This window comes from Heteronotia binoei, chromosome 7 (genome assembly GCF_032191835.1).
Source record: "Heteronotia binoei isolate CCM8104 ecotype False Entrance Well chromosome 7, APGP_CSIRO_Hbin_v1, whole genome shotgun sequence".
In the NCBI taxonomy this organism is placed as follows: Eukaryota; Metazoa; Chordata; class Lepidosauria; order Squamata; family Gekkonidae; genus Heteronotia; species Heteronotia binoei.
This window is the reverse complement of record NC_083229.1, coordinates 5,242,066-5,266,971: the sequence shown is the minus strand read 5'-3', so window position 1 is coordinate 5,266,971 and position 24,906 is coordinate 5,242,066. Positions and strand designations below refer to the sequence as shown.

The 24,906-nt window shown below is 50.0% G+C and overlaps 1 protein-coding gene across 1 annotated transcript in view; it reads right to left on the bottom strand.

Annotated features, from left to right (window-relative positions):
• Nucleotides 1-24,906, bottom strand: part of LOC132574920 (rho GTPase-activating protein 39-like) — a 357,248-nt gene that overhangs the window by 109,623 nt on the left and 222,719 nt on the right. Inside the window, 1 exon segment of the mRNA XM_060243173.1 lies at nt 16,977-17,057. Within this exon segment, the coding sequence (XP_060099156.1) occupies nt 16,977-17,057 (81 nt within the window).

Here is a 24,906-nt window from a genome sequence, read left to right as displayed (position 1 = left end):
TCTCGGAAGTCATTCAGTTGTTAGCGCTGCCTTTAGGGTGGAGGCAGACTAAGAGGTTGTGTTTCCCCCTGCCCCGGAGATTTCCTTGGTTCTGCAGAATAAGAAATCCAGAATGGATGACGAGTACGGAGATCTCCCAGCAGTAGAAGTGATCTCCAGACGACAGAGCTCAGTTCCCTTGGAGAAAATGGCTTTTTTTGGGAGGCAGACTGTATGGAATTATATTCTGCTGCAGACTTGCCAGTTTCCCGGAGGGGGCTGGGGCTCGCCAGAGGCATTGCTATAATAGATCCCTAAAAGAACTGGGATCCAACAACATCATAGGGAGGAGCCAATGACATCACAGGGAGGGGCCTCCATTATCACTACCTATGGAAGTGGGGCCATGGGGATTAAGGGAAGACGACGATTTTTGGATTTATATCCCGCCCTATACTCTGAATCTCAGAGCAGTCACAATCTCCTTTACCTCCCCCCCCCACCCACAACAGACACACAACAGACACCCTGTGAGGTAGATGGGGCTGAGAGGACTCTCACAGCAGCTGCCTTTTCAAGGACAACTTCTATGAAAGCTATGGCTGACCCAAGGCCATCTCAGCAGGTGCAAGTGCAGGAGTGGGGAATCAAACCCGGTTCTGGTGTAGTGGTTAAGTGTGCGGACTCTTATCTGGGAGAACCGGGTTTGATTTCCCACTCCTCCACTTGCACCTGCTAGCATGGCCTTGGGTCAGCCATAGCTCTGGCAGAGGTTGTCCTTGAAAGGGCAGCTGCTGTGAGAGCCCTCTCCAGCCCTACCCACCTCACAGGGTGGCTGTTGTGGGGGAGGAAGGTAAAGGAGATTGTGAGCCGCTCTGAGACTCTTCGGAGTGGAGGGCGGGATATAAATCCAATATCTTCTTCTTCTTCTTCTTCTTCTCCCAGATAAGAGTCGGCGCACTTACCCACTACACCAAACTGGCTCTAAGGGAGAGGCAAGGAAAGGAAGGAAAGGTCCCTTGTGCAAGCACCAGTCGTTTTCGACTCTGGGTTGACATTGCTTTCACAACGTTTTCACAGCAGACTTTTTACAGGGTCGTTTGCCATTGCCTTCCCCAGTCATCTACGCTTCCCCCCCCCCCCCCCCAGCAAGCTGGGTACTCATTTGACCAACCTCGGAAGGATGGAAAGCTGAGTCAACCTCGAGACGGCTACCTGAAAACCCAGCTTCCATCAGGGATCGAACTCAGATCGTGAGCAGAGAAGCCTCCCAGAAATTTAGCAGAAACTCCCTCTAACAATGCCCCTGGGCTGGGTCAAACCCAGGAAATGGTGAGAGTTGGCCAATGGGTATAGTGGTATCTCAGCTGTCTCCTGCTTTGCCCTGTTTTTGAAATTCACTTTTCAAATAGTCACTTTAAGATCTGCAAACATGCATATGATGCGCATAGGGTAAACAAATAGTCACAAATTTGACAGTAAAAAGCAACACAGAAAAGCCTCTAAGGGAACTTTTAAAAAAGTTTTCCTGGATGTTCATCTACAGGTGTCTTGTTTCTTGCTTATTCCTAAGGGTAACACTGTACTGAACTTTACAAAATTATGGCAACTCAGACGTCTTTGTTTAGTAATGCGTGGCTGGAGTCTCTGAGCTGGGGCAGAACAGAAAACAGTTGCAGTGCATTCAAAGCAACTGTGCAATAAAACAACTACTCTGAGGTACCCATTGAGAGTCCTGGAAGGTTCAAATGTTCTCCTACAGGCTTTTCAGCCTTGTGATTCTTGATGTCAGATTTGTGCCTACCGTTTCTGGGGATCTGACTTTTGCTGCTTTTGAAGATCATTATCGTTCACAGAATCATAAAGTTGGAAGGGACCCCCAGGGTCATCTAGTCCAACCCCCTACAGAATGCAGGAAGCTCACAAATACCTACCCCTAAATCCACAGGATCTTCATTCCTCTCAGATGGCCATCTAGCCTCTGTTAAAAAACCTCCAAGGAAGCCTGTTCCACTGAGGAATCGCTCTCACGGTCAGGAAGTTCTTCCTAAATTTGAGCCAGAAACCCATTTTGTTCTGGTTCTACCTTCTGGGGCCACAGAAAACAATTCCACACCATCCTCTAGATGACAGCCCTTCAAGTACTTGAAGATGGTGATCATGTAATTTCCTTTGTGAAAATCTAAAATGGATTGGAAAATATTTTCATACACTCAAAAGAGTTTGTCACTATGCCTGGAACTGGTTGCCTGGGGGAGGCTTGAACCCCCTAGCCCCCAAGTCCTCTACTGGCTGCCCGGAGGGAGCTCAGGCCCCCTAGAAAAATCCGGAGGGGGCTTGAGCCCAAGCCTTCCCCCATTGGCTTATACCTATGCCCTGCTGGGCTCCCTTACTCCCGAGACACCCCCCCTTCAAGTTCCACCTCCAAAATCTCCATCTGGTGGGATGGCTTTGGCTGGTGGAAGAGTTCCCAAGTCTTCTGAGCCCTGTCCCACATCCAGAAATTATTTCCAAAGATCTCCTTCGTGTAAGGGCTTCTGAGAACATAAGAGAAGCCATGTTGGATCAGGCCAATGGCTCATCCAGGCCAACACTCTGAGTCACACATAAGAACCTAAGAGAAGCAACGTTGGATCAGGCCAATGGCCCATCCAGTCCAACACTCTGTGTCACACATAAGAACCTAAGAGAAGCCATGTTGGATCAGGCCCATCCAGTCCAACACTCTGTGTCACATAAGAACATAAGAGAAGCCATGTTGGATCAAGCCAATGGACCATCCAGTCCAACACTCTGTGTCACATAAGAACCTAAGAGAAGCCATGTTGGATCAGGCCAATGGCTCATCCAGGCCAACACTCTGTGTCACACGTAAGAACATAAGAGAAGCCATGTTGGATCAGGCCAATGGCCCATCCAGTCCAACACTCTGTGTCACAGAAGAACATAAGAGAAGCCATGTTGGATCAGGCCAATGGCCCATCCAGTCCAACACTGTGTCACATAAGAACATAAGAGAAGCCACGTTGGATCAGGCCAATGGCTCATCCAGACCAACACTCTGTGTCACACAGTGGCCAAAAAAACCCCCAAGTGCCATCAGGAGTTTCACAAGGGGGGCTAGAAGCCCTCCCACTTTGCCCCCCAAGCACCAAGAATACAGAGCATCACTTGCCCCAGACAGAGTTCCATCAGTACCCTGTGGCTAATAACCACTGATGGACCTCTGCTCCTTATGCATATCCCATCCCCTCTTGAAGCTGTCAATGCTTGTAGCCGCCGCCACCTCCTGTGGCAGTGAATTCCACATGTTAATCACCCTTTGGTTAATCACCCTAACCCGACTGCTCAGCAATTTCATTGAATGCCCACGAGTTCTCATATTGTGCGAAAGGGAGAAAAGTACTTCTTTCTCTACTTTCTCCATCCCATGCAGATTCTTATAATCTGAGCAAGGATGATCGTTGAGATGGCTTGAACTCCTCATTGCGTTTCTTTTGCCCTCAGTCTAGGGTCACCAGCTCCAAACTGAGAAATTCCTGGGGGTTTGGGGATGGGGCTTGTGGAAGGCAGGGTTCTGGGAGGGGTGGGACCTCAGGGAAATAGAATCCCATAGAATCCACCTTCCCAAGCTGCCACTTTCTGCAGGAAAGCTGAGCCCTTGTAGCCTGGAGACCACTTGCAGATTCCAGATTTGCAGGTTGTACCTGGAAGGTGGCAACCCTGCAATGCAGACGTGTAAGATCTTATTTTTTCTCTAAGGTGAGGTCCAGCAGGCACGCTGACCTGGCCGGACCTTCATAAGAACAGAAGCTCTCCCTTACCACTTCCTCCACAAGGGAGGAGCCTCAGCCAATGGAGAAAACAGAGGCTTTGCTCTGCAGCTCCTGCGCGATTGAGCAAGCTTTGCAAAGCAAGTTGAGATGCAGAAGGAAGCGAGAAAGAGGGAGAAGGAAGCAGATGACAGCCAGTTGCTGGGGGGCCTGATAGAAGCCCTCCAGGGGCCTGATTCGCCCCCCTCCTGGGCCACATGTTTGACACCCCTGCTCTATTATCTCTGTCTGCAGTCATTCCATCCCCCACCCCTGCAAGAGCCCCAGCCTTCGAGAGCACAATGCTCATACCTTTCATCCTAATAACCTCAGTTGTCCTTTTCTGGCGTCCTCTCCAGGTCCACAACATGCACTCAAAGTGGCAATCAAGAAAGCCGAGTGCATTGGAAAAGGTCACTGCGGTCCATGTTTATCCATTGGCCTTACGACACTTGCCGTTCTGTTTGCTGTCCCTGTCCTAATAATCCCTAACGAGGAACACGCTTTGTGCACTGCCTCCGGACGCTAAGCAGATGTTTTCAGTCTGGCCTTCTAAGAGGGCTCTCGGTCATCTTCCCTGCCAGATTAGACATCAGGGTCTTCATAACATCCAGAAAATAAGAGAAAGGGCTCAGCCCGGATCCCAGGGATTCTTTTGGCTAGCGGGGGCGCTCTTCTCCAGTGGAAAGTGCCTTTCGCCAGAGGAAATGGGAGAACCAGTTTGGTGTAGTGGTTAAGTGCGCGGATTCTTATCTGGGAGAACTGGGTTTGATTCCCCACTCCTCCACTTGCAGCTGCTGGGATGGCCTTGGGTCAGCCAGAGCTCTCTTATCTGGGAGAACCGGGTTGGATTCCCCACTCCTCCACTTGCAGCTGCTGGAATGGCCTTGGGTCAGCCAGAGCTCTCTTATCTGGGAGAACCGGGTTTGATTCCCCACTCCTCCACTTGCAGGTGCTGGAATGGCCTTGGGTCAGCCATTGCTCTGGCAGAGGTTGTCCTTGAAAGGGCAGCTTTTGGGACAGCTCTCTCATCCCCACACGCCTCACAAGGTGTCTGTTGCGGGGGAGGAAGAGAGCCAGTTTGGTGTAGTGGTTAAGTGTGCGGGTTGGATTCCCCACTCCTCCACTTGCAGCTGCTGGATAGCCTTGGATCAGCCATAGCTCTGGCAGGAATTGTTGTCCTTGAAAGGACAGCTGCTGTAAGTGCCCTCTCAGCCCAACCCACCTCACAGGATGTCTGTTGTGGGGGGAGAGGACATGGGAGATTGTGAGCCGCTCTGAGACTCTGAGATGCAGAGTGGAGGTCAGGATATAAATCCAATATCTTCTTTTCCTTCCTTCCTTCCTTCCTTCCTTCCTTCCTTCCTTCCTTCCTTCCTTCCTTCCTTCCTTCCTTCCTGTTTGAGAGAGCCAGTTTGCTGTAGTGGTTAAGTGCGCGGACTCTTATCTGGGAGAACCAGGTTTGATTCCCCAGTCCTCCACTTGCAGCTGCTGGAATGGCCTTGGGTCAGCCATAGCTCTGGCAGAGGTTGTCCTTGAAAGGGCAGCTGCTGGGAGAGCTCTCTCAGCCCCACCCACCACACAGGGTGTCTGTTGTGGGGGAGGAAGAGAGCCAGTTTGGTGTAGTGGTTAAGCGTGCGGACTCTTATCTGGGAGAACCGGGTTTGATTCCCCACTCCTCCACTTGCACCTGCTGGAATGGCCTTGAGTCAGCCAGAGCTCTCGCAGGAGTTGTCCTTGAGAGTGCAGCTGCTGCGAGAGTCCTCTCAGTCCCACCTACCTCACAGGGTGAGCAAAAATTCTACTTTGTGAGCTACTGACAGGCCTCGGATTCAGTGGGAGCTCACAGGAGCACAGCTCCTGAACCTTTCTGAGAGTTCCACCTCCTCCATTAAACAGTAGGTGCAGCTGCACAGCAATCCCTGGATGAGCTCCACCATCTATTTTTTTCTATAAAATGACCCCCGGCTGTTGACATTAAAGTTTTGAGCTACTGGCATTAAAGTTGTGAGCTGCTGCATACATCAGTGTGCTCTGGGGCCATTTTTCATGAGCGAAGGCAAAAATGTGTGAGCTGGAGGCGAAAAAATTGTGAGCCGGCTCGCACTAACTCAGCTTAGAGGGAACATTGCATGAGTGCCCCAGGATTTAGGTTCCCCCTTGTTTCTTGCATATACTGTCCTGCTCCCATTTGTATCACCCCGATCTTCTACTCAACAGCAAGGCAGAACGCCATAGGGTTGCCAATCCCCAGGTGGAGGCAGGGGACCCCCCCAGTTTGGAGGCCCTCCCCCCGCTTCAGGGTCATCAGAAATCAGGGGGGGGAGGAAATATTTGCCGGGCACTTTATTATTCCCTACGGAGAACGATTCCCATAGGGTATAATGGAGAATTGATATGTGGGTATCTGGGGCTCTAGAAGAGTTGTGTTTTGAGGCAGAGGCACCAAATTGTTGTGACTCTCCTCAAAATACTCCCCAAGTTTCCAAAGGATTGGACCGAGGGATGCAATTCTATGAGCCTCCAAGGAAGGTGCCCCTATCCTTCATTATTTCCAATGGAGGAAAAGCATTTAAAAAGGAGTGCGGTCCCTTGAAATGTGAGGGCCAGAACTCCCTTCGGAGTTCAAACGCGCTTGCCACACCCTTACTCCCGCCTCCAACCCTAGAACAACCGTGAGACCAGGAACAAGGACTGCGGCACACTTGCTCCTCTTTTACAGCTACGAGTAGGGTTGCCAAGTCCAATTCAAGAAATATCTGGGGACTTTGGGGGTGGAGCCAGGAGACGTTGGGGGTGGAGCCAGGAGACTTTGGGGGTGGAGCCAGGAGACGTTGGGGTGGAGCCAGGAGACTTTGGGGGTGGAGCCAGGAGCAAGGGTGCAACAAGCATAATTGAACTCCAAGGGAGTTCTAGCCATCGCATTGATAGGGTTGCCAAGTCCAACTCAAGAAATATCTGGGGACTTTGGGGGTGGAGCCAGGAGACTTTGGGGGTGGAGCCAGGAGACATTGGGGCAGAGCCAGGAACAAGGGTGTGACAAGCATAATTGAACTCCAAGAGAGTTCCGGCCATCACATTTAAAGGGACAGCACACCTTTTAAAATGTCTTCCTCCCGTAGGAAATAATGAAGGATAGGGGCACCTTCTTTTGGGGCTCACAGAATTGGACCCCCTGGTCCAATCGTTTTGAAACTTGGGGGGTACTTTGGGGAGAGGCACTAGATACTACACTGAAAATGTGGTGACTCTACCTCTAAAAACAGCTCCCCCAGAGCCCCCGAAACCTCCAGATCAATTCCCCATTATACCCTATGAGAATCGATCTCCACATAGGGAATAACGAAGTGCTCAGCAGACGTTCCCCCCCCCCCCCGCTCCGTTTCTGGCGAGTCTGAAGCAGGGGATTGGCCTCTCTACTCACGAGTTGCTGCCAGCTTCTTCACAGCAACACAGACACCCCATCCCAAGAGGAAGCCTTTCAATCGGAGACTGAAGCCTCCGGAGGTGCAAAGGCACTTGGTCCTTTGGGGGCGGGGCTTCCCCCCGCCGGCCAGCTGACTGGGGGCGGGAAGGAGCCTGAGAAAGCGGAAGAACTCCTGCTGGGACCTGGGGATTGGCAAGCCTAGCTATGAGGCAATGTGGTTGGGTGGTTTTCATAGATATAAACCCCATTCCCTCCCCCACCACCAGTCTGCCACACACAGAGAATCTGCTTAGCCAAATGATGCAGATGAGAAGAACAGACACTCAGCGCTTGAAGGCTGCCAACTGAGCCCCGAGCGAAAGAAACCAGAAGCGGCCAAGACGGTAAGTGACTCTCCAGTCCAAGTGAGGACCTGAGAAGCCACACGATCAGGGAGGGGGAGAACGTTCCCTTCCCTCCACTTCAGAACCTTCTAGAAGCCGGCCTGAGATCAGCTGGCACGGAGACCGTGGTCGCTGTGAAGCTGTCGTGACCCCAGGCCTGGTGAGGCCTGCAGGCCCCAGAGAAGCCTGCCTAGGATTTACTGGGGGAAGCCTACATTTCCCAGGATCCCCTCTGTCCCTCTGATTGGGTGGCTAGGTTTTGGAGAGAAACTAGCCCAGAGAGGGGCGGGACCCAGGAAGAGAATAAAAAAGAGCCAAGCACAGACAAGGGGTGTTCTCTCTGGGAGAGGCTGCAGGAGAGAAGGCTGCAGGAGAGATCCCTTACCCAAGGGGGTGAGTTCTGGTATCAGAGGAAGGGAATGTCTAGTTAGTTGCATCAGGGCTTCTGTTTATTTGCACCAACCTTTACTGTTTTCATATTCACTTTGGCACTAAATCTTTATTGCTTTAGAGCACTAAAAATAAACTTATTTTTGTTGTTATCCTGCCTGGGTTCTCACATCTCCTTGGTCACAGTTAAGAGGTATTTATTAATAAGGAAGACAGGGTGGTTGGGTGCTCTGGGCTCTCCCATGCAGGCCCAGACCCATGTAGCTAGTAGGCCCTCCCAGGCCCCTGTTGTGTGACAGAAGCAATGTCTTCCTTCCGGATCCCAGACTGGCCCAGCGACTTTTGCTAAGCCCCCGTGTGCTGTCTTGAAGGGGACCAGACTTGGTTTTCGTGCCCAGCTATGCCAGGACAGAGACTAGGGTTGCCAAGTCCAATTCAAGAAATATCTGGGGACTTTGGGGGTGGAGCCAGGAGACATTGGGGGCGGAGCCAGGAGCAAGGGTGTGACAAGCATCATTGAACTCCAAGGGAGTTCTGGCCATCACATTTAAAGGGACGGCACAGCTTTTAGAACGCCTTCCTTCCATAGAAAATAATGAAGGATAGGGGCACCTTCTTTTGGGGCTCATAGAATTGGACCCCCTGATCCAATCCTTTTGAAACTTGGAAGGTATTTTGGGGAGAGGCACTAGATGCTATACTGAAAATCTGGTGCCTCCAACTCAAAAAACAGCCCCCCCCAGAGCCCCTGACACCCGCGGATCAATTCCCCATCATTCCCTATGGGAATCATTCATGGAGGTGCATAATGGCTGTGGGGGTGGAGCTTCCCCCGCTGGCCAGCTGGCTGGGGGAGGGGGGAAGCCTGTAAAACCAGGGGATCCCCCGCTGGGACCTGGGGATTGGGAAGCCTAACAGAGACGGCCATGTTTGCGGAAGCCTGAAAGGACCACCGCCACTCCGGTTTCTCCTTGGAGACCCTCTGAGACCTATCTGAATGAAGGCAGGGGTCTCCTCGCCTTTTTGAGTTGGTGGGCACCTTTGGAATTCTGCCACAGGGAGATGGGCACAATCACAAAATGGATGCTGCGGGAGGCGGAGTCAACCATCAAATGTCAGGAATTATGTTCTGCATAAGTCCAGGCCTCATTTTGAGCAGGAGCTCACAGGAGTGGAGTTCCAGGAACTCTAAATTTTATTGTGCTCTAACTTTCTTACTCCCTCCCCCCCAAAAAAACTTGTTTCTGAGCTCCATTGTCCGAACCTCCTTGTGAGAATTTTCCAGAACTCTAAGATTTGACAAACTTTGTAATATTTCCCCCCCACACACAAAAAAAATTTGGAAAAATAACCAAAACATATAAAGCAGAAATCATCGTGCCACTGTGGCCACATAGGAGAACGTAATTTAAAAAGCACGATGGGAGTAAAGTATTACGATGACAATTCTAATTCTAGAAGCATTTTAAAGTAGATGCTAAGCTGATAGAATTTAGTACACCCAAGGGTGGAATTTTAGCAGGAGCTCCTTTGCATATTAGGCCACACAGCCCCTGATGTAGCCAGTCCTCTAAGAACTTACAAGGCTTTTTTGTAAGCTCTTGGAGGATTGGCTACATCTGGGGGGTCCGGCCTAATATGCAAAGGAGCTCCTGCTGGAATCCCACCCCTGAGTACCCCTTCCGGTGATGTCAGGGGGTGTGTAGCATATGCAAATGAGTTGTGCTAATAAGCTCCGGCACCTCTTTTTCGACGAAAGGACCCCTATGCATGACTCTCAGAGTAACTTCACAATGCCTGACTCCAGTGGCATCTTTAAGACCGACGTTTTATTCAAGGTGTGAGCTTTCGTATGGATGCACAATTCATGCACACAAAAAGCTTATGCTTAGAATAGAACACTGCAGGCCTCAAAGGTGCCACAGGGCTTAAACTTTGTTCTTCTTTAGCTTGGAGAAACGTCGACTGCAGGGTGACATGATAGAGGTTTACAAGATTATGTGTGGGATAGAGAAGGTAGAGAAAGAAGTACTTTTCCCCCTTTCTCACAATACAAGAACTCGTGGGCATTCGATGAAATTGCTGAGCAGTCAGGTTAGAGCTAGTGAAAGGAAGTCTTTCTTCATCCAAAGGGTGATTAACACATGGAATTCACGACCACAGGAGGCGGTGGTGGCTACAAGCATAGACAGCTTACAAAAGAGGATTGGATAAACACATGGAGCAGAGGTCCATCAGTGGCTATTAGCCACAGCGTATTGTTGGAACTCTCTGTCTGGGGCAGTGATGCTCTGTATTCCTGGTGCTTCGGGGGGGGAGCAGAATGGGAGGGCTTCTAGCGCCACTGGTGACCCTTCTGATGGCACCTGTTTTTTTCGGTCACTGTGCGATACAGAGTGTTGGACTGGAGGGGCCATTGGCCTGATCCAACAAGGCTCTTCTTATGTTCTTATGTGACACAGAGTGCTGGACTGGATGGGCCATTGGCCTGATCCAACAAGGCTTCACTTATGTTCTTATGTGACACAGAGTGTTGGACTGGAGGGGCCACTGGCCTGATCCAACAGGGCTTCTCTTATGTTCTTATGTGACGCAGAGTGTTGGACTGGAGGGGCCACTGGCCTGATCCAACAGGGCTTCTCTTATGTTCTTATGTGATGCAGAGTGTTGGACTGGAGGGGCCACTGGCCTGATCCAACAAGGCTTCTCTTATGTTCTTATGTGACACAGAGTGTTGGACTGGAGGGGCCACTGGCCTGATCCAATATGGCTTCTCTTATTTTCCTATGTGACATGGAGTGTTGGACTGGATGGGCCATTGGCCTGATCCAGCATGGCTTCTGTTATGTTCTTATGTTCTACTGTCTCAGACCAACACAGCTTCCCACCAGAATCTATCTCATAGTAACTCATAGCAACTTTTCCACAGAAACCACAGACGCTCCCCTTCCCGTCCTTCTGTCCAAAGTGGAGATTAAGTTTGACAGGACAGGCAGCCAACGTAAATGAGTTTGTCTTGCGGGGCTGGCACAGCAGAAACCAAATTACAGGGCTCAGAAGACCACCTCCAGGAAGACGTTTATGTCTGACTTCGCGTGCCAAAAACGTTCAGCGTCGTCTCAGCCCACGAAGACTTTGGAAACGACTCCCTCCGCTCCAGAATCTTCCATAACGGACAGAGGCTTCTGCCAGACCCCTCTGTGGGTGCACGTGACATTGGCTTGTACCAAGTCAGACCCAGGATCTTACGGCCTGCTCCCAGGGACTCAGGCAGAGAAGCGTCGTTCCCAACTTCCACTACTAAAAAGTCTCTTTTTTTGAACAGAAATTGCCTGGTCCTTCCAAGCCAGTCAGCTTCAATCCACAGCAAAATGCTGCTGGTTCCATTGTTAAGGGGCAACACGAGGGCACTGCGTCTTTTAAAAATCAGGTCTATAAACTATTCTAAAGTCCAAATGAGAGCAAGAAATATAGACGAAAGCACTTCTTCCTGCTCCCTTTTTCAAGACGGGAGGGCTGCTATTAATGAGGCATGAGAGCAAAATATTGACAGTCTGTTACGGCAAAACCCCGTGCAAACATCTGGGCTCAACTCTTGCGACGACGCCACAGCGGCTGAGGCAGCCTTCTGTTGGAAATGCAACATTTATAGCCTTCGAGACGAGACCAGAATAATCACTGCTGCAGACGAGGAGACCTTCCTCGAGGCCGCCCGATTTTGACAGCCAAACATCTGGCCACAGAGGCAGGTGGAATTTTTAGTACTTCCTTTGTTCCGTTGTTATTCCCGTCCCCTCCCACAAGGCTAAGGGGCCAGCGATCTGTTCCAGCAAACTCATTAGAATGGATATTCCCTGCACAGAAGCTGGAGAGAGGAAAGAGAATCATCACACCCCCACCCTCTGAACAGCCCTGACGATCCAACAGCCGCACAGGAAGGAAAATCTCACTGAAGTTCAGGAAACATTCAGGCTCTAATGGGAAGGAGTTCTAAGAGGAGGGAGTTCCTGAACTGATCAACAACGTAGACAAGAATGCCTCAGTCGATGTGCCTTTAACAAAGTGATTCCCAACCTGTGGTAAAAAAGGCAAAGCTAGTCCCCTGTGCAAGCACCAGGTTAGTACTGACCTATGGGGTGACCTCACATCAGAGCCAGCTTGGTATAGTGGTTAAGTGTGTGGACTCTTATCTGGGAGAACCAGGTTTGATTCCCCACTCCTCCACTTGCACCTGCTGGAATGGCCTTGGGTCAGAAAGAGCTCTCTTATCTGGGAGAACCGGGTTTGATTCCCCACTCCTCCACTTGCAGCTGCTGGAATGGCCTTGGGTCAGAAAGAGCTCTCTTATCTGGGAGAACTGGGTTTGATTCCCCACTCCTCCACTTGCACCTGCTGGAATGGCCTTGGGTCAGCCAGAGCTCTCTTATCTGGGAGAACCGGGTTTGATTCCCCACTCCTCCACTTGCACCTGCTGGAATGGCCTTGGGTCAGCCAGAGCTCTCTTATCTGAGAGAACCGGGTTTGATTCCCCACTCCTCCACTTGCAGCTGCTGGAATGGCCTTAGGTCAGAAAGAGCTCTCTTATCTGGGAGAACTGGGTTTGATTCCCCACTCCTCCACTTGCACCTGCTGGAATGGCCTTGGGTCAGCCAGAGCTCTCTTATCTGAGAGAACCGGGTTTGATTCCCCACTCCTCCACTTGCAGCTGCTGGAATGGCCTTAGGTCAGAAAGAGCTCTCTTATCTGGGAGAACTGGGTTTGATTCCCCACTCCTCCACTTGCACCTGCTGGAATGGCCTTGGGTCAGCCAGAGCTCTCTTATCTGGGAGAACCAGGTTTGATTCCCCACTCCTCCACTTGCACCTGCTGGAATGGCCTTGGGTCAGAAAGAGCTCTCTTATCTGGGAGAACCGGGTTTGATTCCCCACTCCTCCACTTGCAGCTGCTGGAATGGCCTTAGGTCAGAAAGAGCTCTCTTATCTGGGAGAACTGGGTTTGATTCCCCACTCCTCCACTTGCACCTGCTGGAATGGCCTTGGGTCAGCCAGAGCTCTCTTATCTGGGGGAACCGGGTTTGATTCCCCACTCCTCCACTTGCACCTGCTGGAATGGCCTTGGGTCAGCCAGAGCTCTCTTATCTGAGAGAACCGGGTTTGATTCCCCACTCCTCCACTTGCAGCTGCTGGAATGGCCTTAGGTCAGAAAGAGCTCTCTTATCTGGGAGAACTGGGTTTGATTCCCCACTCCTCCACTTGCACCTGCTGGAATGGCCTTGGGTCAGCCAGAGCTCTCTTATCTGGGAGAACCGGGTTTGATTCCCCACTCCTCCACTTGCACCTGCTGGAATGGCCTTGGGTCAGCCAGAGCTCTCTTATCTGGGAGAACCGGGTTTGATTCCCCACTCCTCCACTTGCACCTGCTGGAATGGCCTTGGGTCAGCCAGAGCTCTCTTATCTGAGAGAACCGGTTTTGATTCCCCACACCTCCAATTGCACCTGCTGGAATGGCCTTGGGTCAGCCATAGCTCTGGCAGAGGTTGTCCTTGAAAGGGCAGCTGCTGTGAGAGCCCTCTCCAGCCCCACCCACCTCACAGGGTGTCTGTTGTAGGGGAGGAAGGTCAAGGAGATTGTGAGCTGCTCTGAGACTCTTGAGTGGAGGGCGGAATATAAATCCAATGTCTTCTTCTTTTCTGGGAAGACTTTTTCACGGGGTGGTTTGCCATTGCCTTCTCCTGTCATCTACACTTTACCTCCAGCAAGCTGGGTACTCATTTTACCCAGGGCTTTTTTTTTTGTAGCAGGAACTCCCTTTACATATTAGGCCTCATCCCTCTTATGTAGCCAATCCTCCAAGAGCTTATAGGCCTTTTCTTACAGGGCCTACTGTAAGCTCTTGGAGGACTGGCTACATCAGAGGTGTGTGGCCTAATATGCAAAGGAGTTCCTGCTCCAGAAAACGAGTCCTGTTTTATGAATCAACCTTGAGCCACCTACCTGAACCCAGCTTCCACCGGGATCAAACTCAGGTCGTGAGCAGAGGTTGGATAGCAGTACTGCAGCGGACCACTCTGCACCACGGGGCTCATGTCGGGACCCAAAAGTGGGTCATAGAATCATAGAGTTGGAAGGGACCTCCAGGGTCATCTAGTCCAAACCCCTGCACAATGCAGGAAACCCACAAATACCTCCCCCTAAATTCACAGGATCTTCATCGCTGTCAGATGGCCATCTAGCCTCTGTTTCAAAACCTCCAAGGAAGGAGAGCCCACCACCTCCCAAGGAGGAAGCCTGTTCCACTGAGGAACCGCTCTAACCGTCAGGAAGTTCTTCCTAATGTTGAGCTGGAAACTCTTTTCATTTAATTTCAACCCAGTGGTTCTGGTCCTACTTTCTGGGGCTGCAGAAAACAATTCCACACCATCCTCTATAGCAGGGGTGTCCAACGGTGGCTCTTCAGATTTTTTTTTGCCTACAACTCCCATCAACCCCAGCCAGCATGGCCAATGGCTGGGCCTGATGGGAGTTGTAGGCAAAAAACATCTGGAGAGCTATCGTTAGCCACCCCTGCTCTCTAGGACAGCCCTTCAAGTACTTGAAGATGGTGATCCTATCACCTCTCAGCCACCTCTTCAGGTTAAACATGGCCAGCCCCCTCATCCCTTCTTCATAGGACTTGGTCTCCAGATCCCTCACCATCTTCGTCATCCTTTCAGGTCGCACAGCTCCTGAAAGTGGGTCATGGGTTAGTACTCCCTAATGGCCATCTCTGTCCTTTCCATTGCTCTCTTTTGTAAGCAAGAGCTGACCCTGCAAACGGTATCTTCCATGTCACACATTCACTGATTTTTTTCCCCTTCACGGCATGTACATGTGGATCGAGTACAATATATCCTGATGGCAACTAGAGTGAGTTCTAAGAAACTTAGGAGGGGTTAGAGAGAGTCATAAAGAAGGGTGTCAAAGGCTGGAACACAATCTCCATATGCAAAGGCTGTGTGCGTCAGACTGTCCTAAAAACATAACATAAGAGAAGCCATATTGGATCAGGCCAATGGCCCATGCAGTCCAACACTGTGTCACATAGTGGCCAAACATATTTATACACCGTATGGCTAATAGCCACTGATGGACCTCTGCTCCATATTTTTATCTAACCCCTTCTTGAAGCTGTCTATGCTTATAGCCACCGCCACCTCCTGTGGCGGTGAATTCCACATGTTAATCACCCTTTGGGTGAAGAAGGACTTCCTTTTATCCGTTTTAACCTGACTGCTCAGCAATTTCTTTGAATGCCCACGAGTTCTTGTATTGTGAGAAAGGGAGAAAAGGACTTCTTTCTCTACTTTCTCCATCCCATGCATTATCTTGTAAACCTCTATCATGTCACCCCGCAGTCAACGTTTCTCCAAGCTAAAGAGCCCCAAGCGTTTTAACCTTTCTTCATAGGGAAAGTGTTCCAACCCTTTAATCATTCTAGTTGCTCTTTTCTGCACTTTTTCCAATGCTCTAATATCCTTTTTGAGGTGCGGTGACCAGAATTGCACACAGTATTCCAAATGAGAACGCACCATTAATTTATACAGGGGTATTATGATACTGGCTGAAGGGACCTCCAGGTTACTTGGGGTTCGTGGTGGGGGTGGCTGCGCCCTTTGGGTGATGTTTTTCGGCTTCTCAAAAACATCTGGTTATCTACTGCAGAAAACAGGATGCTGAATTCAGTGGATGCCTAGGTCGCAGTTTGCCTAGGTGCCAAAAAAACTTGGTCCAGCCCCAGATGGGTTAATATATTGAGTAAATTTAGACTTGTGGGTTACCATACTGAAACTGTCAGAAGCCACGCTTCTAGCAGATGCAGAGTACATTTAAGAGGCCCTCCTCAAAGAGCCTTAAATGGAGGAAAGCTCCTCCATTAGCATGTCACACCCTGGGAAACCCCTACAAGATAAAGACTGAGCCCTACCCCACCTTCCTGAGTAGATATAAATTACCAGCCAGCCATCTTCTTCTCACTTTGACACAGAGAGAACTCTAGCCTTCTGTGTTAGACCTCTGAAAATGCCAGTCACAGCTGCTGGCAAATCATCACGTTCTACAATGCCAAGACCACACAGGTGATCTACGTGCCACACAGCCCAGAAAATCTAAAGTCTTAAAGTGGATTATGGAAAAGAGATCTAGCAGGAAGCCATGATGGCTAGATAGAACTTCCACCTTCAGAGGCAATAGCCCTCCAAGTGCTAGCTAGAGGGAGACAGCAACAGGCAGCATTGATTTTGCCCAGCTGATGGGCTTCTCAGAGGCATCTAGAAAGTCCCATTAGTAAAAAGGACATTGGACCGGCAATCTAACCCAGCAGAGCTTTTCTGAGAGTCAGTTTGGTGTAGTGGTGAAGTGTGCAGACTTTTATATGGGAGAACCAGGTTTGATTCTCCACTCCTCCACTTACAGCTGCTGGAATGACCTTGGGTCAGCCATAGCTATCACAGAGGTTGTCCTTGAAAGGGCAGCTTCCAGGAGAGCTCTCTCAGCCCCATCCACCTCACAGGGTGTCTTTTGTGCCGGGAGAAGATAGAAGAGATTGTAAGCCGCTCTGAGTCTCTGATTCAGAGAGAAGGGCAGGGTATAAATCTGCAGTCTTCTTCTTCTGATGTTCTTAGGGCCCAAGATGTTAAAGAGACAGAATAGAGCTTCAGAGAAGAACTGTTTCAGATTGCTCACGTGTGCAAAACTTAACTTAAGAGGAAGGGGGAAATGCTGTACCCTTGCAAAGCAGACCTTTCTCTGGGGTTCCTCCCTCCGTCAAACGTTCTCATCTCTCATACCCTGGACCCCACTTCCCACTCCAAGCAGAACAGGCTGCTTCTCTGCTCTTTTCCCGTGCTCCGCTTCCTCAGCTCTGCATTGCGACGGAGCAAAGGGTTTTCATTTACACTGGCTGAAGCCACAAGCTCTCTGGAAAGAGGGAAAGAGGAGATCAGCTCACCTGTATTGGAGCCGCTGCCCGTCGGAGCCATAATCGTGGTAGATCTCGTATTCCTTCTCAAAAACTCCCGGAGGCGAGGAGCTGAAAAGAGGGTGAAAGGCAGCGAAGTCATTAAACAAGAAAAGGGGGGGGGGCGGAAACACCAACCCTCGTATCCATTCTCAGCAGACTGCTGTTCCTTTGGAGCCTTCGGGGCACGCAAAGCTTAACCTCGTGCGGAGGCTTGAAGCAGCCAAAGCCTGAAAAATGCCAATCGAGTTTGCCAACCTGATCAGGGATTTTCAAGCAGCCAGCCAAGTGGTCCTAGGGTTGCCAACCTCCAGGTGGTGCCTGGAAATCCCCTGCAATTATGGCTTACCCTAAATGGCAGGAATTAATTCCCTTGGTTGTTGTGGAGGGTGAACTCTGCGGCATTATACCCCGCTGAAATCCACCGCCTCTCCAAACCACGCCCTTCCCCAGGCTCTGGCCCCAAATATTCAGGAATTTCCGCACTTCAAAAAAAGATATTATAGCATTGGAAAAAGTCCAGAAAAGGGTAACTAGAATGATTAAAGGTTGGAACACTTTCCCTATGAAGAAAGGTTGAAACGCTTGGGGCTCTTTAGCTTGGAGAAACGTCGACTGAGGGGTGACATGAGAGAGGTTCACAAGATTATGCATGGGATGGAGAAAGTAGAGAAAGAAGTACTTTTCTACCTTTCTCACAATACAAGAACTCGTGGGCATTCGATGAAATTGATGAGCAGTCGGGTTAGAATGGATAAAAGGAAGTCCTTCTTCACCCAAAGGGTGATTAACACGTGGAATTCACTGCCACAGGAGGTGGTGGCAGCTACAAGTATAGCCACCTTCAAGAGGGGATTGGATAAGCATCTGGAGCAGAGGTCCATCAGTGGCTATTAGCCACAGGGTATTGATGGAACTCTCTGTCTGGGGCAGTGATGCCCTATATTCTTGGTGTTTGTGGGGGAGGGCACAGTGGGAGGGCTTCTAGCCCCACTTGTGAAACTCCTGATGGCACTTGGGGTTTTTTTTGGCCACTGTGTGACACAGAGTGTTGCACTGGATGGGCCATTGGCCTGATCCAACATGGCTTCTCTTATGTTTTTTATGTTTTCAGAAGCCCTTGCAGAAAGGAGAACTTTGGAAATAATTTCTGGATGTGAGACAGGGCTCAGAAGACTTGGGAACTCTTCCACCAGGGTTAGAGGGAGTTCCTGCTAAATTTCTGGGAGGTGGTGGCGGCTGCAAGCATAGATAGCTTCAAGAGAGGATTGGATAAACATATGGAGCAGAGGTCCATCAGTGGCTATTAGCCACAGTGTACTGTTGGAACTCTCTGTCTGAACTCTCTGTGATGCTCTGTATTCTTGGTGCTTGGGAGAGGCACAATGGGAGGGCTTCTAGTGTCCTGGCCTCACTGGTGGACCTCCTGATGGCACCTGTGTTTTTTGGCCACTGTGTGACACAGAGTGTTGGACTGGATGGGCCATTGGCCTGATCCAACATGGCTTCTCTTAGGTTCTTATGTGTGACGCAGTGTTGGACTGGATGGGCCATTGGCCTGATCCAACATGGCTTCTCTTAGGTTCTTATGTGTGACACAGAGTGTTGGACTGGATGGGCCATTGGCCTGATCCAACATGGCTTCTCTTATGTTCTTATGTGTGACACAGTGTTGGACTGGATGGGCCATTGGCCTGATCCAACATGGCTTCTCTTAGGTTCTTATGTGTGACACAGTGTTGGACTGGATGGGCCATTGGCCTTATCCAACATGGCTTCTCTTAGGTTCTTATGTGTGACACAGAATGTTGGACTGGATGGGCCATTGGCCTGGTCCAACATGGCTTCTCTTATGTTCTTATGTGTGACACAGAGTGTTGGACTGGATGGGCCATTGGCCTGGTCCAACATGGCTTCTCTTATGTTCTTAAGAGACCTAGAAATTTCTGCCACCAGAATGAAGCCGGGCAGGACCGTTCTGTAAGCCAGATCTTATTTATTTCCAAAATCAACACCCAAGCTTTTTTGCCTTCAGAAGGGCCTAGAAGGAAGCTAGCAAATTAAAACACACATAATAAAATCACCATTAAAAACAGAGCCGAAATATGTACAAAGACATGAAAACAACCATTAGAGATGATCGCTGAGGGAGCACCAACGAAACAAAAAAGTATCTACCCACTGGGGAAACCAGAAGCAGAAGGGGACGGCCAAATTACCAAATTTCCCCTGGGAGAGAATCCCAGAGTTCTGATGTCATAACCAAGAGAAGGCCCTCTGCTGGGTTGCCACCTGCCTAAACTCAGAAAGCGGGGGGAGGTCACACACACAAAGCAGTCCCCTGAAGATGGCCGCAGTGGTTGGGTGAGTTGAAAAGGGACTGGGTGGTATTTCGCACAACCGTTTTCCCTGTGCTCTGAAGCGGCAATTGCTGCAGCTGCATAGCCAGAAAATACAGAACGTGAGACCTACCAACACGAAAGCTTCCATCTGTGATGCCGCCATAACTGTGCACAATCAATGCATGATAGAGTTGCAGGATTTGCACCCGATCCCTCCTTCGGGCCTAGTTCAGAGGCAACCCAGACCAGTGTTCCCTCTAGCTTAGTGTGAACTAGCTCATAGGTGTTTTTTTTTAGCCTCCGGCTCACACATTTTTGTCTCGGCTCAGGAAAAATGGCCCCAGAGCAAACTAATGGATGCAGCGGCTCACAAAGTAGAATTTTTACTCACAAGACTCCACAGCTTAGAGGGAGTGTTGACCCAGACTCAGTTCAGACACACACAAAGTGTCCAGAGCACACTGATCTGGCAACCTATGGGTCTTACTCCCAAATCTTTAATCTCTGGTTATGGGCTTTCTATGCCCACAACATCCATGTCCCATCAAACGTACTGCAGTGATCACAGCTTCAGACCGACGCAGATAGTTGGCGGGGCCAATGTGCAAATCAGGCTCCGGCCTTTTACCTATGAGAAAAATTAATGCGCCTTCAGCTCAGTTTGCACACCGGCTAGACCACAACATCGCCACTTGGTGCATTAGTGTTTGCCCATTAACGTTTTCTGATGTTCCAACTAAGTTGCTAAATATTTAACATGAACCAAGTACAAAGCTTAAGCATGCAGCCAGCTTTGGGATTAAGAGAAGGAGAGAGAGACGCAGTCGTGGGAACGTTTGCATTAACAAGCGGCTATAGGGGATGCTTCCTGGAACAAAGAGAAAGAAACGAAATTACCCTAATGGAATGCAGGGGGGGAAGGAAGAGATAAAGGAGAAAAGCAAGTACAAAACTTTGTTTGGACAGCACTGAATCATTAAGGCAGCTCCCAGGCTGACACAAGCTGTGGATGCGGAAATCACTCCTGTCGCTTTTCCCTCTTGAGTCCTCCAGCACACACTCAAGAATGCAAAAACATGACAACAGACTCTCATTTATTGCACTTCACACCCAGGATAACTAATGGGTTTAGCACATGGACATCAATCTGCTTAATATTACCTTTCATTGTTGTTTCAGCTCAGTTAACATTAACTAACAAACACCAGACCCCAACTTCTGTCACCTCTTTTAATCTGCTAAAAAAACATTTCTATGATAAGCATATGGAGCAGAGGTCCATCAGTGGCTATTCGCCACAGCGTATTGTTGGAACTCTCTGTCTGGGGCAGTGATGCTCTGTATTCTTGGTGCTTGGAAGGGCACAGTGGGACGGCTTCTAGAGTCCTGGCCCCAAGGATGGATCTCCTGATGGCACATGGGGATTTTTTTGGCCACTGTGTGACACGGACTGGATGGGCCACTGGCCTGGTCCAACATGGCTTCTCTTATGTTCTTATGTGAAACAGAGTGTTGGACTGAATGGGCCATTGGCCTGATCCAACATGGCTTCTCTTATGTTCTTATGTGACACAGAGTGTTGGACTGGATGGGCCACTGGCCTGATCCAACATGGCTTCTCTTATGTTCTTATGTGACACAGAGTGTTGGACTGGATGGGCCACTGGCCTGATCCAACATGGCTTCTCTTATGTTCTTATGTGACACAGAGTGTTGGACTGGATGGGCCACTGGCCTGATCCAACATGGCTTCTCTTATGTTCTTATGTGACAGAGTGTTGGACTGGATGGGCCACTGGCCTGATCCAACATGGCTTCTCTTATGTTCTTATGTGACAAAGAGTGTTGGACTGGATGGGCCACTGGCCTAATCCAACATGGCTTCTCTTATGTTCTTATGTGACACAGAGTGTTGGACTGAATGCACCATTGGCCTGATCCAACATGGCTTCTCTTATGTTCTTATGTGACACAAAGTGTTGGACTGGATGGGCCACTGGCCTGATCCAACATGGCTTCTCTTATGTTCTTATGTGACACAGAGTGTTGGACTGGATGGGCCATTGGCCTGATCCAGCATGGCTTCTCTTATGTTCTTATGTGACACAGAGTGTTGGACTGAATGCACCATTGGCCTGATCCAACATGGCTTCTCTTATGTTCTTATGTGACACAGAGTGTTGGACTGAATGGGCCATTGGCCTGATCCAACACGGCTTCTCTTATGTTCTTATAGAAGTATACAAGACTCTGCATACTAACTCACTGCCCACTTCCTCCATATTCAGGACTGCTTGCCATTCCATACTATTGTCTGATGAAGTGTGTGTTTCTAGTACACGAAAGCTTACGTTCTGAATAAAACTTGGTTGGTCTTAAATTTGGTTGGTTGGTTACTGATTCTGACCAACACGACCGCCCGCCTGGATCTATCTTCATGAATGCACACTGTGTCCATGAGTAGGGCGGCCAGCTCTGGGCTGGGAAATACCTGGAGATTGGGGGCGGGGGTGGGGGGTAAAAGCCTGAGTAGAGCAGGGTTTGGGGAGGGAAGGAGCCTCAGCAGGGTATAATGCCATAGACTCCTCCCTCCTAAGCAGACATTTGCTCCAGGGGAACTGATCTTGGTCATCTGGAGATCAATTGTAAAAAAAGGAGATCTCCAGGTGCTACCTGGAGGTTGGCAGCTCAAGTTCATGAGCTGCAATGGCAGTTGTCAAGGTAGCCAGGAAATTCTGCCAGGTCCTCCCAAGTCACTAGAGAAGTCACCAGGGGAAGGTGATTTTACCCATTAAGATATGTCTATGATACATATAAGTCTATTAATGGTTACTAGCCATGGTGACTGAGGGGAGCCTCCACATTTGGAGGCTCTAAGCCTCTGGATCCCAGAGCCAGGAGGCAAACTCAGGGGAAGGCCTCAGCCTCTGTGCCTTGTGGTTAGACTTCCAGAGGAAGTGGTTGACAGCACTGTGAGACAGGAGGCTGGACTAATGTCGACTGCAGGGTGACACGATAGAGGTTGACAAGATTCTGCATGGGATGGAGAAAGCAGAGAAAGAAGTCCTTTTCTCCCTTTCTCACAATACAAGAACTCATGGGCATTCAATGAAATTACTGAGCAGTCGGGTTAGAACAGATAAAAGGAAGTACTTCTTCACCCAAAGGGTGATTAACGTGTGGAATTCACTGCCACAGGAGGTGGCGGCAGCTACAAGCATAGACAGCTTTAAGAGGGGATTGGATAAAAATATGGAGCAGAGATCCATCAGTGGCTATTAGCCACAGTATATATGTGTGTGTGTGTGTGTGTGTGTGTGTGTACACACACACACATATATATTGGCCACTGTATGACAGAGAGTGTTGGACTGGATGGGCCATTGGCCTGATCCAAAATGGCTTCTCTTATGTTCTTATGACTAGATGGACCGCTGGTCTGATCCAGCAGGGCTCTTCTGATGTTCTTCGCAGCCGAAGGCCTTGGCCTCTCTGCCCTGCTCTTGGCCCTCCACAGAAACTGGTTGGTCCCTGTGTGAGACAGGATGCTGGATCAGATGGACCAATGGTCTGATTCAGTTGGACTCTTCTTTCAAAGGCCTCAGCCTCTAATGCCCTGCTGTTGGCCCTCCAAAGGAACTGGCTGGCCCCTATGTGAGGCAGGAGGCTGGACTAGATGGACCCTCCCTGGTCTGGCTCTTCTGATGTTCTTCTCAGGGGAAGCCCTCAGCCTCTCTGCCCTGTTGCTGGCCCTCCAGAGGAACTGGGTGGCCACTGTGTGAGGCAGGAAGCTGGAATAGATGGCCCTCACTGGTCTGACCCAGCAGGGCTCTTCTGATGTTCTTCTCAGGGGAAGGCCTTGGCTTCTCTGCCCTGTTCTTGGACCTCCAGAGAAACTGGTTGGCCACTGTGTGAGGCAGGAGGCTGGACTAGATGGACCTCACTGGTCTGACCCAGCAGGGCTCTTCTGATGTTCTTCTCAGGGGAAGGCCTCAGCTTCTCTGCTCTTTTCTTGGCCCTCCAGAGGAACTGGGTGGCCACCATGTGAGGCAGCAAGCTGGAATAGATGGCACTCACTGGTCCGATCCAGCAGGGCTCTTTTGATGTTCTTCTATTCACTGGGTACTTTCTTTTCTCTCATGCAATGAGGGGTCCTTCATATTTAGCCGCCACCTTCCTCCCACCGCCATAACTCCAAGCTGCACTTAGTGACGCATGCCTGCACATAAACCGAGCCGTCCCCAGGCCCCCTCACCATCTTTTATCAGCAATCCATCTGGCTAAAGATCGAGTACCTGAAGATGGCCCCCACTTCAAGGCGACCCCCATTTATAATTTGCCACGCTGCTGAATGAGGGAAGAATCCACGCTTGCTCCAATTAGCTATGCCAAGAAGGGTAATTCTCACTCGGGAAGGGAGGAGGGATTCAAGGTGCTGTGCCAAAAGCCAGGTTTCCATCAAAGTCAGTCTTGTCTACTCAGACTGGCAGCGGCTCTCCAGGGTCTCCAGCTGAGGTTTTTCACACCTATTTGCCTGGACCCTTTTAGCTGGAGATGCTGGGGATTGAACCTGGGACCTTTTGCTTCCCAAGCAGAGGCTCTACCACTGAGCCACCATCCCTCCCCAAGCATATGAACATATGAAGCTGCCTTATATTGAATCAGACCCATGGTCCATCAAAGTCAGTCTTGTCTACTCAGACTGGCAGCGGCTCTCCAGGGGCTCAAGTTGAGGTTTTTCACAACTATTTGCCTGGACCCTTTTTTGGAGATGCCAGGGAATGAACCTGGGACCTTCTGCTTCCCAAGCAGATGCTCTGCTACTGAACCACTGTCCCTCCCCTGCCGTACATATGAACATATGAAGCTGCCTTCTACTGAATCGGTCCCTTGGTCCATCAAAGTCAGTATTGTCTCCTCAGACTGACAGCGGCTCTCCAGGGTCTCAAGCTGAGGTTTTTCACGCCTATTTGCCAGGAGCCTTTTTTGGAGATGCCAGGGATTGAACCTGGGACCTTCTGCTTCCTCCCGCCCACTGTCAAATTTTCAATTATAAGAGAAGAGACCCGGGAGGGATTGGAATGTGGGATGGGGCTCTTCTAACTCTGAGAAACTCCATATCAATTGATGGTTATCTTAGCAAAACCAGAAAGCTATCAACGCACACCCCAGAGGATAACAGCTGCAGGTTGGGGAGGGGGGAGTTGATGCCAACAATATATGTCATTAATCTTTATTATTTTACTGCCTTTCAATAGATAGCTACCTGCTCGTACCCTCTGGAACAAAGCAAGGTTTGGGAGGGACGGTGGCTCAGTGGTAGAGCATCTGCTCGGGAAGCCTCTGGGCACCCCTAGGCCAGGTGGCACCCTAGGCAGCTGTCTACTTGGCCTACTCCCAAGCGCCGACCCTGAGAAGCACACTTCGTTAGACTATTCTCTGATGAAGTGTCCTTAACATAAGAACATTAAGAGAAACCCTGTTGGATCAGGCCAATGGCCCATCCAGTCCAACACTCTGCATCACATAAGAACAGAAGAGAAGCCATGTTGGATCAGGCCAGTGGCCCCTCCAGTCCA